We start from the raw sequence: 15,531 nt of genomic DNA, 5'->3' as shown, positions 1-15,531 counted from the left end.
TGAAAGTAAAATATTCTTGATTTGCCACAACATATGCATGACCTTCAGTATCATGTTTATAATGTTTGCCTCAGAAATAAATTTCCTGTGTTTCCTGTTTAACATAAAACATCAAGCTTTAACTCTAGGTGTCTGATATACAGTCATACATTGAGTACCTGAGTGTAATTTAACATTTTCATATTACATTCAGATCTCATAATAAACCAAGTTTTTTTTTAAGTGGCACAAAACTGATCTTAGAAGGGAAAATAAAAAATTTAAAATCTGAGGGGGTTGATTCCTTTCTAAACACAGTTTTTTATCCATGCTGTGATGTTGCTGCAAGCTTATAGGTCAGCTTTCAAGGATGAAGCAAATCTGAGAAGCTATAAATGTAATGTAGGAAGTGCCCACGACTCTCAAGAGACAGAATTGTTTATGAAATTGTGCCATTAAATATTTAAAAGGCAAGAGACACTCTGGTGCTTGTTACACAAAGATATGGAGGGAGCCTCATTACCTTCGAAAGTGAAAGAAGCGACAGGCCACAGTGGAGTCATCCTGCTCCTGCTCCTTGAACTTCCGGTAGCGTTCCAGCCGGCACTCTCGGCACTTGTGCAAGTGAGGGGCTACATTGATACAGGATCCATCTTGGAGGAATGGTTCTCCTGACTGCTTCAACTTCCTCACCTTACTCATGTCTTTCAGTATGGATTGGCCAACTATGGAATAACCAAACAATTACATTACTTCAATAAAACTATAGTGGAGGTAGTACTTAATCTGGAAACCTGTAAAACGTAATCAGAGGTTACCTGATAGACTCTATGCATGGTGAAGGAGCAGCACTGTCATTTTCTATGCCTGAAATCTGAATGGGATATCACATTTGTACAGGGGCTAAAACAGGTAGGTCTGATCTGTGCAATCTTCATACCACAACATCTATGTACAGATTGCATGGAGAGGTCTAAATATGCAAAGTGCCCAAAGTAAGTGGAATGTCCAATATGTAAATATTAGGCATGAGTGGTAGTGGGTGTAATCTCATTCCCTCATCCTGCTTATGCTCTCCTCAACAAACACAGTTGATTATGCAAGGCTTGCGTATCCCTACCTTTAATTTAAGGCCTTCCAAATATCAAGTGCAGCACTCTTGATGGCTATTTGGCTACTGTGTGGCCACAACCATCTCTTCCTCCAAATGGGAAGATCAAGGACTGGTAGGTAGGTAGGTAAATTAGGAGTTTTAAGGCACAGCAGTATCTAGGACTGATTACAGCAGTGTTTCTCAACCAGTGGTAGTTGCGCCACCAGTGGTACTTCAGGTGGTGTTCGGTAGTACTTATGGGATTCTCCCCAGACCTCCTGGTGCATAGCAGCAACACCCGCAATGCAACACAACTAGTAGCAGTAGGAGGCTCGGTTTGGCATGCAGAACTCCAGCGTGCGCTTTTTGCATGCTCTGAAAAGCCCTCCCATCCACCCTGAGCCTCTTACCATTGCTTGCCATGTTGCACCTGGCCTCCCAATCCGGAAGTAACTGGTGATGACATCATCATCATCAGTTACTTATGGTGGTACTTTGAATAGGTGGCCTATGAGAAGTGGTGCAGTGGGGGACAAATGTTGAAAAACGCTTGAGTATAGCAAACAGCAAAATACATTTCATATAGTCATCTTCTCTAAATTTCCATTCAGCTCATGCATCAATTCCCAAGGCCTTAAAAAGAAAGTGCAGGTCAATCAGCAATAGTTTCCTGCACTTCAGGAATGTCTCTCTATAGCACTGTTTCACACAGTGCTTGATTTTACAGGAACATAATACCTGCAAAACTATGGGAGATATACTAGAAATTACTACAGAGCTTTCTACAAGCAAGTGATATTTTTATCCCACACAATAACAGTTTCCTTGTCCTTTTTGTACCCAGGCTATCTTTTCCTACACAAATATTGCCCACACATATCTCCTATGAACCTTTTTCCCTACGCCATTCATATTCCTGCTATACCAAGGGTGTCAAACTTGTTTCACACAGTGGGCTGAATTCCATTTACGACAACTGCTGAGGGTCAGAATGATGTCATTAGGCAGGAAACGATGTCATTAAACAGGTCATAACCAGAAATAAGCTCTTTTTTCTCACTTAGGAACACACTAGCTGCAAATGACAGAAGAGGAAATATGCAAATCTCGATCATATTTCAAGGTATGGGAGGGCCCAATTATCACATGGGCTACCTTTCTGCAGTGACACCTTAGCACAGCTCAGAAGCAGAGAGCCTGAGGGCTGGATAAAAAGCTTCTGTGAGCCACATCCAGCCCCCAAGCCTTATGTTTGACACCCCTGTGTTAAACAATCTCAACTGAAATAAATGAAAAAATATAGTTTACACAAACAGAAAACTTTCATAATTTATTCTGAACTTCTTTATTTCCCTATTATAGAATTTAGATTAGGGTAGAAATGTAGACACATCCCACTAACAAACTGCACCAGTTCCTTTCCTAGAATAATGTAGTCACTAGGAGTAACATGGTATCCTAAATTTATACTTTTGCACAAATTCAACTCATGGTTATCAAAACTCTTTTTGAGAACCCCCCAAAAATGTATTTCATGATGTCATGCAGGCTATACAGAGGAAAGATTAATGTCAAGTGTGCAATATGTACAATTACCCTAAGACATACAAATACATAACAAAATGTATCATTTTCAGCTTTCCCCAAATATCTAAACCCTGCCTTTTAAACCTTCACCTTTAAGGGGGGCTGTACGAGGCCTGCCCTTTGGAGCTTGTTTCCCTTTTCCCTTGCCCATTAGCAGTTGAGCATTTCGCTCGCAATTGGGATCCAACTTCCCAATCAGATGCTCTGGGATTCCCTTCAGACAAGCTTTGGTGTGCAGTTGCTCTTCAGAATCGCTCATATCAGAGAGGTCGCTATTGGTGCTAGAATCAGAATCCTGCTTGGATGGCATGCTTCGCTCATCTAGAGAGAACCTTTTCACAGTTTCAAAGGGGGCTTTGTTCTCCAGAGCTAATTCTGCCTGGGAAGAGAAAAAGCCAGCCGGATGTCTGCCAAACACATTAGAAAAAGTTTTCATAAGAGGATTGTCCTGCTGCCCAGGCCCAACAGATGGCTTTTCTTCTGTTGGACTGGAGGAGAGTGTGGGCATTTCAATAGGCTGTGTCAGGCTGCCAATAGGTGAGCTGGAACGGCCATTTCCCAGAGTAGATGAGCTCTGAACACCAGCAAAAAGAGTTGAGTTAGGTGCACTGGGTAACATCTTGGAGGAATCAGTCATTATAAACAGGCTTTTCTGTTTAGCTAGAGAGTCTGTTGAGGTGTGCAAATCTGGCCAGCCAGAAGCAGCCTTGGAACCAAGAACTGAAGGTGTAGTAGTGGATACTCCTGGCTGAGATGAAGATGCAAAGCTACTGAAAGGACTGAGTTCTGATTTTTCTGAAAATGCCAGGAAAGGGTTTGAGGGCTCTTCTCGTGATAGTTTGGGGGGTTGCAGAAAAAGATTTTCATGATTATCTGGCGGTCGAGTACTCAACAGGTTACGTGAGAAAGCTGGAGTAAGGGTGGGCATAGACTCCACTGGCAGCTTTCGGTCCACAGAACTGCCTGACTGAGTCCCGGGTTTTGCTTCTCCTGCAAGACCTTTACTTTTGCAGATGCCCAAACTCAGGCTCTCGGAACTTTTTTTTAAAGAGTCCTGATTAGCAGGCTCTTCAGCCAGATTCTCTGATAAGGCTGTGAAGTAGTTACTTGAGGGAAGATTCTGGGACATGCACTGAAAAAACAAGTTGTTTGACAAGTCAGAGTCTTTCTGGACCTCATGACTGGCACTACTTCCAAATGGAAATCCAACAGGTTTCTTTTCTGGAGCCTGTACTCCATTGGATTGGCTCCGCCCACTGTCAAACACCAAAGGCTGAGAAGTATCAGAGTGTGTCACTCCAAATCCTGGAGAAGTCAACACTGAACTTTGAGGATTCTGAAACAAAATGAGATATCAGCTAATTATGCTCTTCTCTCAAAGGTTTACTGCATTCTTGTAAGCCTGATCAGAATTTCTAACAAAGATGCACGTAACAGAAAAATAATACAAGCTGCCATTCTAAAATTTGGCTGCCGTTCTGTATATTGCCACTTGCTTTTCTAATTGGTTTCTCTATGCTGTTATATAAACCATGTCTGCCTGTCTGTCATTTTTAAGAGAATCTGCAGTCTCTGTTCCAGCTTTACTTACTTACTTAATCCCATGAGGAATGAGACATACAAGATTCTAACAGTTACTACAATAGAATTTTGAATATTCTACATCAATTAATTAGAGGCCAGCATACATTTTGCTGTCTGCTGTCAGACCTATTCCTGCATATATTTGAGGTGCCGATTCTAAAAACGGCATCAGTTTTGCTCTGCCTTTTTAGCTGTTTCAACCATTCACTAATGACACTATGCTGTATTGCCCAAAACTAGATGTGGTAGGGCAAAACTGATACCATTTTTGGAATCAGCATTCCAAATTCATATAAAATCACCATAAATTTCAAAAAAAGTTTTTCTGACCCTCATTCTCACAGGCCAGTTTTTATATTAGGCCAAAAAAGTGAATATTTGCAAGTTGTGTTTCTATATGCATCCTTACAGGGGTATTGCAAGGATTACAAGATAATGTGTGGGAACAGTTTTGAACATAGTAAGGCATTATGGTGAATGTAGATAACTTACCTCTCCCTGGGCCTGCAAACGACCTGTTTTCTGTTTTTCTTGTCCAGTAACTGCTGATAGGCCAGTATCAGAGATCCGCACAGTAGTTGGGGTAAGTCCAGCTGTAGTAATTACTGCTGCAGCAGGCACCAGACCTTGGTTAGCCTGCTCTAAGGATTTTGTCATCTCTTGACTTCCTGCTTCACTCAGCAGTGTGTGAGTAGCAGAAGAAAAGGGAGTGAAGGGTATTGGAGCATCACTAGCCACTGGTTCATCCTGGACCACAAGAGTCCGGCCATTCTCCTTGGTGTATGTGGCAAAGCGTATATTGCGGTTAATCTGAGGAACAAATGAGGGCTGCTGCTTGGCCCTTGGATCCAGAGCAGAATCGCTGCTGGCACTCCCCTTCCAAGCACCCCTGTTTGCATCACTTCCATCGTTCCCATTACTATCCACTTCACCCCTTTCCTTTAGCTTCTTTGTAGCATGATCACACCCAGCATCAGAAGCATTTTTTCTCCTTCGTCCATCTTTCCCTTCTAAGCTCTCTCTCTTCTTTTTCCCTTTTGAGGATTTAGCTGCCTTTAGAGAACCTCCCTGAAATAAATAAAAAGCAAACATCACTACAAAGTAGCAGCCAAAATAATTATCACCCTTGCTTATCTACAGATTGTAGATAAACTAGCCATTCAGCCAATAGCTAGTTTAAGACTCTTTAAACCAGCGGTCACCAAAATGGAGAACAAAATGGAGACCGCTGCACACCAGCAAGGGCTTCCCCGGTGCAGATGGTGCTTACTGTTCAATGGGGAAGCCTCCATGCGCCCCCATTCCTTGCCACATCCAGCAGCTTCTACCTGGAGACTGGAAGCCAGAAGCAGCTGGACACAGCAAGGAATGGGGGCGCACGGAGGCACTTTGTGGGGTCTGGAGAGAACTGCTTTCAACATATCTCAAAATCAACAGTCATCAGTATAATAGGCTGTCCAAAACAAATTCAGATTCATTTGATTATTCTCAAGTCAAAACATTAAATAAGCAAAACGCTACAGAGGTTTGTTCAAGTGAACATAACATTTTCTATAAAGACAAACTTTTAAAGATTAATGCATTGTGACCAGGTGCAACACTGTACCTCATTCAAAGGAGAATTGTCCATCACTACATGAATCAATCGGGGATCCACTGACTTGATTTCACCAGTCTGATTTTATGTGGTAGGAAACAAGAGAAAGACAATATTAAAAGACTGGTAACATGTTAGTCATAAAGCATCTTTTAGCTTTCCTCCTTCACTTCTCTTTTCCAAGCCACTTCACCCTTTGCATCTACATCTCAATCAGTCATTTTTTCCTCATATTTAACCTTTATTTAATCTTTATTTAACCTTTATTTATTCCACTAAGGGTGCAATCCTAACCCCTTATGTCCAGCACTTATGTCCAGCTTTCCAGCACTGACATAAGGGCAATGCAGCTCTGAGGCAAGGGAACAAATTCCCTTACTTTGATGAGGCCTCCATGAGGGATACCCAATTGCAGGATGCAGTGCCCGCCAACTCTCATGACACAACTGAGAACCCATTTGTGGCACACCAATGTACCACAGCACAGTGGCTAAAAACCGCTGCTCTAAAGCCACCTGTGATCCTACAGAGGCAGCATTGTATGAACCTGAATGAACTTCTGAAAAATAAGAATTCCTCAGTACAAGGATGTACTAGCAAATGCCACCCAAAAAAAGAAGAAAAGAAAAGAATCTCCAGGTTAGACATAGGGGACCATAAAACCGAGGAGTGAGACTTTACGGAAGGAAATATCCACCTTTCAAACTCTTTGGCTTTCTGCACATCCTTGGCAATAGTCAAATCAGGTAGCTGCCAAGAAATTTTGGAAGACATTTTTCATTACCTATCCTCAGAAATGGCAACACAATGGGTTGGAACCAATGAATTAAGAGCAGAAGGAAAGAGCCAAAAGTGCTGTTCTGAAAATACTGTTGCAATTGTATGTGTAGTGCTGTAAAGGTAGGTTGTATAAAGTTCTCATGATTCCACAAGCAGAAGAAAGTCTTTTGACTTAGATTCACTTTTCTTAAACTCCTCAAGGTAGAAAACTGTTCTGAAAATGGATGAAACTTTTCACAAGCAGAAAGGCATCTTTGGCTCCAACCCACCGTAATCAGGAAACCAAAATCATGTGCTTAGAATGCTGCAGATCATTAATGCTGCAAATGGTTAAATTTGCATCAATTATCCTAAATTTCCATGTCAGAAAATTTAGAATATTTGAAGAAATGAAGTGTGGACTAGAAAATATAAGTGAATGGCCTATAAAAAACCTCTCCTTTTAGCCACAGAGTAGGCATCACTGGAAAGTTCAGTGCTGCATAATGATAATCATGCACACATTTTGTGACTATCTTTTTTCTATATAAATCAAACCAACTGTTCACTGTGGAGGCTCACTGGATGGTAAAAGGATCAAACATTTGTTCACATCACCTTCTCGTGATAAAGCTACTTAATAGGCTCGCTGTCTAAATTTCATCAACAATGGGTTGCAACCTAAGTTCTGTGAATGGAAGGCACTTTGAAAGGTGAAGGGGGTTGCCAATCTCCCCAGTGCTGGAAAGTGGGTTAGGATCTGGGCCTTAGAAAAATCTATAAGAGCAGAGAGTGGTTTGTGCTCTGCTCTTTGAAAATATTACATTTCTTAGCCACTTGGATCTTCTGCACTCCAGCCTATAGCCATGAAAGCTAGAAAATTTGCTTTTCATAACATTAACACTGAAATAAACAGCTTTTATAGTATGTATTGATAGGCCACACAATAATGTGACCTGAACCATCCAAATAAGATACAGCTTCAGTGAAATGAGGAAATCATGCATTGAAATCAGTACAAGAAAAAAATCCACACTTCACACCTCAGTTAAAACCACTTCCATCAGGCGGGTAATAGGATCTTGACAGCTCACAACTGCAGAGACCCAGCTGTTTTCTTCCTCTGGTTGGTATATCTTCACTCTTTGACCCTGAATGCTGTAAGGACCTGGGAAAGATTTCCCACATGAGAATAACATTAGTCAAATCTTTGCCACTGCACCAAGGAGTCTCTCTACAAGTCTGGATTAAAAGCACAAATCTCTTTTACCAGTACATGAATTTATTTTATTATCTTGTTGGCATCCTTCAGTCTCATAAGACTATGGTATCGCGCTCTGAATAGTGGTTCTGGAACAGAGTGTCCTCTTCAGTGCGCAAAGCCTGGGTAAAGTAGATATGGAGGATAGACTGTTACCCACGCAGCAAATCCCCCCCTCTCCATGTCGCTGAAATGGTCCAATGGAAAGGCAGAGGCCAATACGGTTGGTTCCAGCGGCGACGCAGGAGTTGCCAGAACGTGACTGTGTTCAGCCGTGAACTGCCTCAGGGACTCCGGCTCCGGATTTTGCCTCGAGGTTGACTCCTGAAGCCTTTTCCATAACTGGATGTAGCCACAAGGCAGTGGAGGTTTGGGATCAGAGTTTTCCTTCTCTCAGATGAGCTGCCTTCCCAGGCTAACGAGTCCCATCTACCCGGTGGCTGTTTAGTCACCTCTTACAAGAAGTACAGCCAAACTGAGAACCTATTCTTATCCCCAGCCCCCCGGGGCTTATTTTATTAGGACTTTTTAATTGAGACACCCTCAAAGTCAACTTTGGTTAAGATACACTCACCATAGTATTCTCAGTTTGAGGAGCTTGAAAACTAATGAGAAACTGACCTTTTTAAAAGTAGAAATGTTCTCAAGCAGCAGCTCAAGCAAGCAGAATGTAAATCCCAAATGTGGTAAAAAATCCCTTTCTTTAACCCTTACAATGCCCCCAGAGGGCAATCTGTAATGTCTCAGCCTCCTAAAAACCTACCCAGACACACTGCTACAGTAGCCAAGGTCTTGAAATTCTTTGAATTTAGCACCATTGCAGAGGTCATATAGGACAGACCAGTCCTTTTAGGGATTATCTGACTTCCACCCCAGAACAGTAGATCAGGGCCAGCCCACCTGCTGGGACTGGCATGCAATAGCTGATTGCTCCAAGCCCACTTGACAAGGTCAAGGGGCAGGTAGAGATGCCTACTCTCATCCAACTGGATTAACCTATACACTGGATTAGAATAAGGAGACTGTTCAGTTTAATGTCAGTAGAAAGTGTTTCACTTACTACAGCCCTTTAATAAACTCATTTTTAATTTTTTAAATATTTATTTTAAACCTGCCTGATTCCAGTTCATTCATGAAGAAAGCAGGTTGCCACACTTCCCAAGTCATCTGTTTGCTCTTGCAGGGGACACCACTCAGATTAGAGGGCTCTACTATTCAGATGCTTTTCCAAGATAGTCTTTTTCTCTATGGACTTCACAAGGGTGATGGCTGTGAAGAAACCAGTCTAATTCTAGGAAATCCCAGTGTGATCCACAGGAAGAGTACAGTAAGAGAACAAAGAGCCATTGCTAACTGCCAAGCACTGTGTCCTTTTCTACCACACAATAAGAACTAAAAGTGCTTTTCAAAAGTTCAAGTCAGCTGGTCTTACCTTTGCTAAATATCTCCTGAAGCTTCTGATCATTGATCAGTGTATTGACTGCTTCCCTTAAAAGAGGCTGTTCTTGGAGAATTTGGTTTTGACTTTCTGTAGTCACCTACCAAGAAGAGTAATTAATATGAAAAAAGTTGCCAGGTGATGGACAAAAGTGTAGTTATATGATTAAGTGATTTCTTTGCCTCCTATTCTGTGGTATCTTCTCACAATGTTATGAGTGAGAGTCTTTTTGGTTCTACATGGCTCTGCTCTTTCACTCATGCATATTCAAATGCTTCATATAAATTTTCATATAAATTTTCTGCCACACACAGCTGCAGGCAAAAGAATAAAAAGCACCCCAAGCAGACATTTATTTCATAATGTCTGCAATGCTTTTTCATCTTCACTCAGAAACTGGTCTACAAGGTCAGAGAGTGCACTGAAGCTCTTTTTACTCAGTGCATGCCCCTATAAAGTAATTTGGAAAAATGCCCTGGCATTTTGACTTTCATGGTGAAAGCAACTTACCAAGATTCATGTAGAACAGGCTTTTCCAGCAAAACAGAGCATGAAAAGCAGTCCACAGTGCATTTAACCGTAATGCATTTAATATTTTTTTTCAACTCACTATAATGGCACTTAAATACAAGGGGTTACATCTTAACTTATATGTGTGCAATGACATGAGTACAAATTTTCCTCTCCTCTCCATGATAGCACATCTCAAAAGCTGCTCTTAAGGTTCACAGGACCCTCTGGAATGGGCTGTGATGAGCCACAGAAAACTGCAGGGGGGATGTCCCCCAAACAACAGCTGCAGCTGTCTGAGAAACACAAACCCGAGACAGTCAAGGGCATCAAACTAGTTGCAGATTTCTCTGGATCCCAGCCAATAACAACTGTGTATGAGTTATGGTACAGCCCTGCTCTTTTGAAATGATGAAGGAAATCTTAGGAGAAATACAGGTGGACCCCTGTATCTGCGGATTCAGTTATTCACAGATCAGCCCCCCCCCCCCGCCCCGCACACTTATAACAATGTCTTAATTTTTGTATAGCTGCATGGAAAGGGCGGGTGTTTCTTGCTTAAACATTTTTGCTGAAATGAATAACCGAACGTGCGGGCAACTAGCCTGCATGCTTCAGAGAGACTACCAGGAAGCAGGAACTGTCCAGATGCCTGTTAACTGCCCTCTAGCATGCAGGCTGGTTGCCTGCACGTTTGGTTATTCATGTCAGCAAGAATGTTTAAGCAAGAAACACCCATCATTGCAGCACAGCTACACAAAAAATAAGGTACTATAATAATCATGCGGGGTGGCTGATGTAATAAGGTGATGTAACGGGCGAGGGGGCTGTTATTTTCATAGTGTGTCCCCATATTTGTGATTTCCATATCTGAAGGAGTGACCAGAATAGATCTCCCATGGAAATGGGGGCCCACCAGTACACTCAAATGCCAAAATTAGACTGCCCTCTATATTTTTAGTAAGAGCCCAACAAATGAAATCTGTAACTCCAGTTTCAGAGTATCTCTAAATACCTGAAAAAGATGTAATCCACTGGCATCAGACAGGAATCTCAAGTCTCGGTCCACAAGAGACTCTACTGGAACCACGGATCCTAAACCCAGCTTATCTACTAAAGGAGTGAAAGTCTGTAAATAAGAACAAAAATTAAGTCCTGAAAATAGATAGCAGCACATTTATTTGAAATAAGATGCTCTCATAGATTTACAAGCTCCCAAATAAGCCTTCTGTCTTTTAAAAGTGCGCTAAACATTTCACCCCTTTTACTTTCTCCTGCCATTTTTTGGAGAACAAACAATAAAGAGGAAACATTTCTCAGTAATCTGCTGAAGGGAACTAAACACAAACTCTCTAGCAAAGTAGAGATTTACCACAGAAGCCTCTGACCCACCCTGGACTGCCCTATGGTTATTTTGTAGCTTGAGATAAATACAGATGCAACTGCAATGCACGTTAGCTTTTGAAGGTATAAATTGCTTAAGACAATATAGTGCAACTGATAAAACAACTTTAATTTTACAAGTTTAAATTCATTAGCAAGCATTCCACAATAGCCCAGATCCATATTTCAAATACTGAGAAGTCTGGACAAATAATTTTTTTAATCACTCAACAGAAACAATCCACCATCCAGTCTGTGTAATTAAGTACGTTGCTTCTGACCAAGAATAAGCCCAGTGCAGAGACTCACCAGCGCAGGCCAATGTGTAACTGACACCCTAGTTTCTTGAAGTACAATTGGGTCATTTCGAGGGACCCAAACAAGTGACCCTTCTAGCATCAAAACGATCACTTCTTCAGCATGAACTTTTACCCAGGCATGCTGCTGCCAATTGCACCGGTCAAATTCCACGAATATCTGCAAGAGATTCCAGAATGTGTCCTTCAAACACGTGTAGGTAACATCATACCACTCAAATGTGTGTTTTGAAAAAAAAAACCTATTGCAAAATAAGGGCAGTCTGCAACAACCTAAATAGGACAACTGTTCGAAGTGATCAGAAAAACAGAGCCACACATTCCCAACTTCAAACCCACTGATTTCATTTCTAGGTTACTGAACATTTTCTGCAATTAAAGATGCAATTCCATGCATATTTATCTGGGAGCAAGGTCCACAGAACACGGTAAGATATTACTGAGATTCTGACTAAACATGTAAAAGACTGTACTATTAGTCTGTATGAATTACATTAATATTTACCAAAAGTTCTGGGCAATAAGCCAGCACTTCTGGATGGCCTACTTCTCACCATGCTTCCATCATTCAAACAAATGAGGCTAATATCTTTATATAAGCAACAGTTGGTACATGTCAGTTTTCCCTTTCCTTTGTAACACAAGTTTTGTTTTTTTTAAATCACTCAAACATATACACAATGGAGCCCCTGTATTCGCGGACACCATATCCATGGTTTAAGTTAACTGCGGATGTTTGTGGACCCCCACACCTCACCCCCAGCACCCTCTGGAGGCAGGGGTACTCTGATGGTATGCGTGTTATGAACACTGACCCCGCCCCCCCATGCACAGCCGGTGAACACTGTTGCCTCATTTCTGTGGAGGGCCTTCACTTGTAGCCTGGTACCATTGCAGAGTTTCGGCGGGCTGAGGTTCCACAGCAACATCACTGGAGCCCTCACTTTGAGGAGAAGCTTGTGAGTTGGGAAGCCAGGAGGGTTGAGGATGCTGAGGAACTTCACAGGGTAGCTGCATCACCAAGTCCACAGACCTGTACTCAATTCTGACCCTTCAAGAGAGTTAAGTAGAGTGTGAATAATGATGGTAGCTTTGCCATTCTTGGGGGTCAGAATGGCACGCCCACACAGCCAGTCCACGGACTTCTCCTTGATATTGGCAATAATCAGTGTACATTCTGGCTGTGATGTCTGCTAGGTTTGTCACTACTGAGACCAGGCATGCAGGGATGGTAACCTTTCCCTCGGACTTGGGGTATTCTCCATCCCCTATTTTGAGTAGGAGTTCAGAGAATTGCACAGAAGAGATACTGCCTCTCAACTGGACCCTTTTGCTCTTCCTGAGAGTTTCCAGATGAGGGGCCATAGATATGATGTGGTGGCACATGCCTTAATCTCATCATCTCAATTTCCCCTTGGCACTACTGGCAGAGTCTGCCAGAAGATGCTGGCAAAAATTTCCTTCCAAGAGATACACCTGCCCCTAAACTTTGGAGGTTGGTATGAAGCCATCTCGTAGAACCTGCTTAACCCCAAACAATGTCATGTTGAAGCAGGCATTATACTTCCAAGTATGGTCTATGAGGTGAACATGCTCAGGATGGCTGCCCATTATTAGGCTGTAGAGAGGTTTGGGTAAAGGTTCAAAGGGTGGAAGCTGCACCTTGCCAGCACTGCAGCACATGCTAGGGCATCCTCCTTTCAGTTGAGGACACTGCAGTACTCACACTTGTGGCTCATGGTACCCAGAACTACTGTGCTGTCTCTCTCACAAGCCATGCCAGGATCATATGCGATGCCTGAGTGAGCCCTGACCTTCCATAGAAGTACTCACCTTTCTACTTGTCTTCCAGGATTGTTTTGATCATACAGAGACTGTGCAGCTCTTTGGAGCTCAGGGTGATGTTGCTGGTACTTGGCCACTACGGCTCTCTGCACCTCAGCGTTATTTTGTTTGTACTTGGCCACAGCAGCACAGCTCACCACAGGATTACTCTCTACACATTTCACTGCCACATCCTTAAGTTGTTTCCTCCTTTTAGTGTTGGTGTATCTGGCACAGTGTTTGCCAGGAGCCTTCTTGAGGACAGGCAGAGGTGATGGCTGTTACAGGTGTGAAGCGCAGTTGGGCTAAGGGAGAGGTGGTGTGTTCCTCAGGTTCATGTGGCAGGTGACAATCGAAATGCTCCCTAGAAAGTCCTGCGTAATGTGTAACCTCCTCATGGGGTGACCTTCCGCACTGAGACTCTCAAAGAGCTCACCATTGCAGTAAACCTCAAAGACAAACTTGAGCAGTTGCCTAGCCACCACCAGCTCACATAAATCACCATAAGTAAAGGGTCGGGACATGTTTATGAGGTTCTCATTAGACCTTTTGTAGTTGTCCCCCTTGCTGCTTTGGGACATTATGAAGAACTCCTCCCAGTTGTCCACCATGTGCCTCAGGATGAGCTCACGCATCTCCCTAGCCTTTAGCTGAGCGTCATACATAAGATAAAAGAGGGACCTGTAATGGGGACAATAGTGTGAGGCAGCATTTCCCCATTAATATTTAAAAACTAAATGCCATACTGAGTTAAACTGAGGGGCCCTCAGGTGTGATTTACAGTAACTACAGTCAAGAGAAAATGCCTCCTGTGAGGGAAGCTACACTGCACCACACAATTCTTGAGCAGGCGCCCCTTCCTAACTCTCCTGTTACTGAAACACAGGGAAAAGCAGAGCTATGTCTCTTATTGAAGGAAGCTAGACTGCATAGACTAGGGGTGTCAAACATAAGGCCTAGGGGGCCGGATGCAGGCTGCAGAAGCTTTTTATCTGGCCCTCAGGCTCTCATCTGCTGAGCAGTGCTGAGGTGTTACTTCTGAAAGGGCAGCCCACATGAAAAATTGGGCTCTCCCATATCTTGAAATATGATCAAGATTTCTAAATTTTCTCTTCTGTCATTTGCAGCTAATGAGTTCCTAAGTGAGAAAAAGTGCTTTTTCGTTATGACCTGTTTAATGACATCATTTCCTGCCTAATGGCATCATTTCCAGCCCTCAGCAGGCATCATGAATGCTATTCGGCCCTTGGTTTGAAACGTTTGACACCCCTAGCATAGACAGTTGTTATGTAGACCACATGCCTCTCTCAGGAAGGGGGAAAAGTCAGTCAGCCCTAAGTGTTAGGAAGGGTTCTATAGTTCACCCTCAGCTGTTATTTACAGCACCTAGTCTTAAAAAGGATTAAGCTGAAAGGGCCGGCCTGGCCTGAGTTGCCATGGAGACCACAGGCCCTTCTCAGGCAGTAGCACAGGGGGAAAAGTCAGCTAAGCCTAACAGGAAAACACATTTGACCCCTTTAGGGGTTGAATTTCTAAAAAGTCCTTCTTAGTGGGTGCTTACATCATGAAAGGAATATACTCCTCGAATTTCATGTTTCTAAGTCCAGGGGTTTGGGCTGGGCGTGGTTGAGTGACTAAGTCAGGACATCTCTCTCTATATAAATTATCATGATGTGCCAGGACAGATTTCAATATACAGCCTGCTTCTCAAGGTTAAAACATTAATTACTAATCCCAAGAGGTTCAGCACAACATTTTTAGGCAAATCCAGAAGGTAGACTGCACCAGCCTTGGAATACTAAAGAATTACCAGCCTGCTTGCATATCTGTGTCACAGAGCAGAAGATCTGATAAACTATTCATAAGGATAGCAAAAACCAATCCAACTTGGTTGAACTATGGACTGTATGCATGAATATAATTGCTATATGCTGTATCACTGAAGGTGAAATTCTGGAAGCAGAAGAAACATTTTTCAAGGGAGAAAAAGGAAACCATACAGACAAATTGCAGAAACTGGTAAGTTGCTACTCACAAATGAGCACGTAAAGACTTGTAAGAGAAAGAGCTTGATTTCAACCACAACAAAACAAGCATTCTCTAAGCAATATTCACCTATTACATTAACAATTTCTGACAATACAAATTAAAAATAAATAAAAAATAGGATCTTTTGCATCCTATCAGCATCAGCAAAAA

The 15,531-nt window shown here is 42.5% G+C and overlaps 1 protein-coding gene across 2 annotated transcripts in view; it reads right to left on the bottom strand.

Annotated features, from left to right (window-relative positions):
• The window catches only part of KDM3B (lysine demethylase 3B), a 63,115-nt gene that overhangs the window by 33,877 nt on the left and 13,707 nt on the right, over positions 1 to 15,531 (bottom strand). For both annotated transcript variants that reach the window (XM_066616047.1, XM_066616048.1), the window contains exons 2-9: positions 11,501 to 11,668; positions 10,824 to 10,937; positions 9,293 to 9,398; positions 7,643 to 7,767; positions 5,850 to 5,918; positions 4,736 to 5,311; positions 2,750 to 3,995; positions 503 to 704 (exon numbers count right to left, since the gene is read on the bottom strand). In XM_066616047.1, the coding sequence (XP_066472144.1) occupies positions 503 to 704; positions 2,750 to 3,995; positions 4,736 to 5,311; positions 5,850 to 5,918; positions 7,643 to 7,767; positions 9,293 to 9,398; positions 10,824 to 10,937; positions 11,501 to 11,668 (2,606 nt within the window). The remainder of the gene's footprint in view (positions 1 to 502; positions 705 to 2,749; positions 3,996 to 4,735; positions 5,312 to 5,849; positions 5,919 to 7,642; positions 7,768 to 9,292; positions 9,399 to 10,823; positions 10,938 to 11,500; positions 11,669 to 15,531) is intronic.

Source organism: Tiliqua scincoides, chromosome 2, assembly GCF_035046505.1.
Source record: "Tiliqua scincoides isolate rTilSci1 chromosome 2, rTilSci1.hap2, whole genome shotgun sequence".
Lineage (NCBI taxonomy): Eukaryota > Metazoa > Chordata > Lepidosauria > Squamata > Scincidae > Tiliqua > Tiliqua scincoides.
Note: the sequence above shows the minus strand (reverse complement) of the source record. Positions and strands in the feature narration are given on the sequence as shown.